At 50.0% G+C, this 972-nt stretch overlaps 1 protein-coding gene across 1 annotated transcript; it reads left to right on the forward strand.

Moving 5' to 3' along the window:
• Positions 1 to 972, forward strand: LOC103737536 (putative olfactory receptor 52P1). Its single transcript, XM_008837356.3, has one exon. The coding sequence runs from the start codon at positions 1 to 3 to the stop codon at positions 970 to 972; it is 972 nt and encodes a 323-aa protein (XP_008835578.1).

Raw genomic sequence — 972 nt, forward strand, 5'->3', positions numbered from 1 at the left:
ATGACTTGCAATGGGACAGGCCACCCCTCTTTCTTCATTCTCCAAGGCATCCCTGGGATGGAGGACAAGCACAGATGGATGTCTATCCCCTTCTCCTCCATGTACTTCATCACTGTGATTGACAACAGCACCATCCTCTTCACCATCTCCACGGAGCGCTCCCTGCACAAGCCCATGTTCCTGCTCCTCTTCATGTTGGCCCTCACAGACTTGGGCATGTCTACAACCACCATTCCTAAAGTGCTGTGCATATTCTGGTTTGGCCAGAGCAAGATCAGCTACGAAGGCTGTCTGGTCCAGCTGTTCTTCATCCACTCCATCTCAACCATGCAGTCATCTATCCTGATGACCATGGCCTTTGACCGCTACGTGGCCATCTGCAAGCCTCTGCATTATGCCACCACCCTGTCTAATAGTCGTATTGAGATCATTGGCCTCGTGAGCCTGGTACGAGCTGTCCTCTTTATTCTCCCCATGCCCATCCTTCTCCAGCGCATGCCCTTTCATGCTAGTCATGTCATCCCCACCACCTACTGTGAGCACATGGCTGTGGTGAAGATGGTATGTGTGGACACCACAGTCAACCGCATATATGGTCTGGTGGTGGCCCTGCTGGTGGTTGGGCTGGACATCTCAGCTATTGCTTCATCTTATGTGTTGATCATCCGGGCTATCATGCATCTCTCTTCTAAGGAAGCTCACCACAAAGCAGTCAACACATGCACCACACATATCTGTGTCATGCTAGTTTCTTACACCCCCTCGCTCTTCTCTTTTCTGACTCACCGCTTTGGCCGAGGCATCCCACCCCATGTTCACACCATTCTTGGTAACCTCTACTTCCTTGTGCCTCCAATGCTCAATCCTATTATTTATGGAGTAAAAACCAAGGAGTTTCGGGACAAAGTGACCAAATATTTGTGCTGGACGAAGGAGTCCATAATTTTTGCCCATAGCCAGAAACTTGTTTGA

Source organism: Nannospalax galili, unplaced genomic scaffold (genome assembly GCF_000622305.1).
Source record: "Nannospalax galili isolate Female #2095 unplaced genomic scaffold, S.galili_v1.0 scaffold398, whole genome shotgun sequence".
NCBI lineage: Eukaryota > Metazoa > Chordata > Mammalia > Rodentia > Spalacidae > Nannospalax > Nannospalax galili.

What these genes read in the sequence shown, in the direction of transcription:
- LOC103737536 (XM_008837356.3), top strand. Translation starts at nt 1, where the DNA reads ATGACTTGCAATGGGACAGGCCACCCCTCTTTCTTCATTCTCCAAGGC.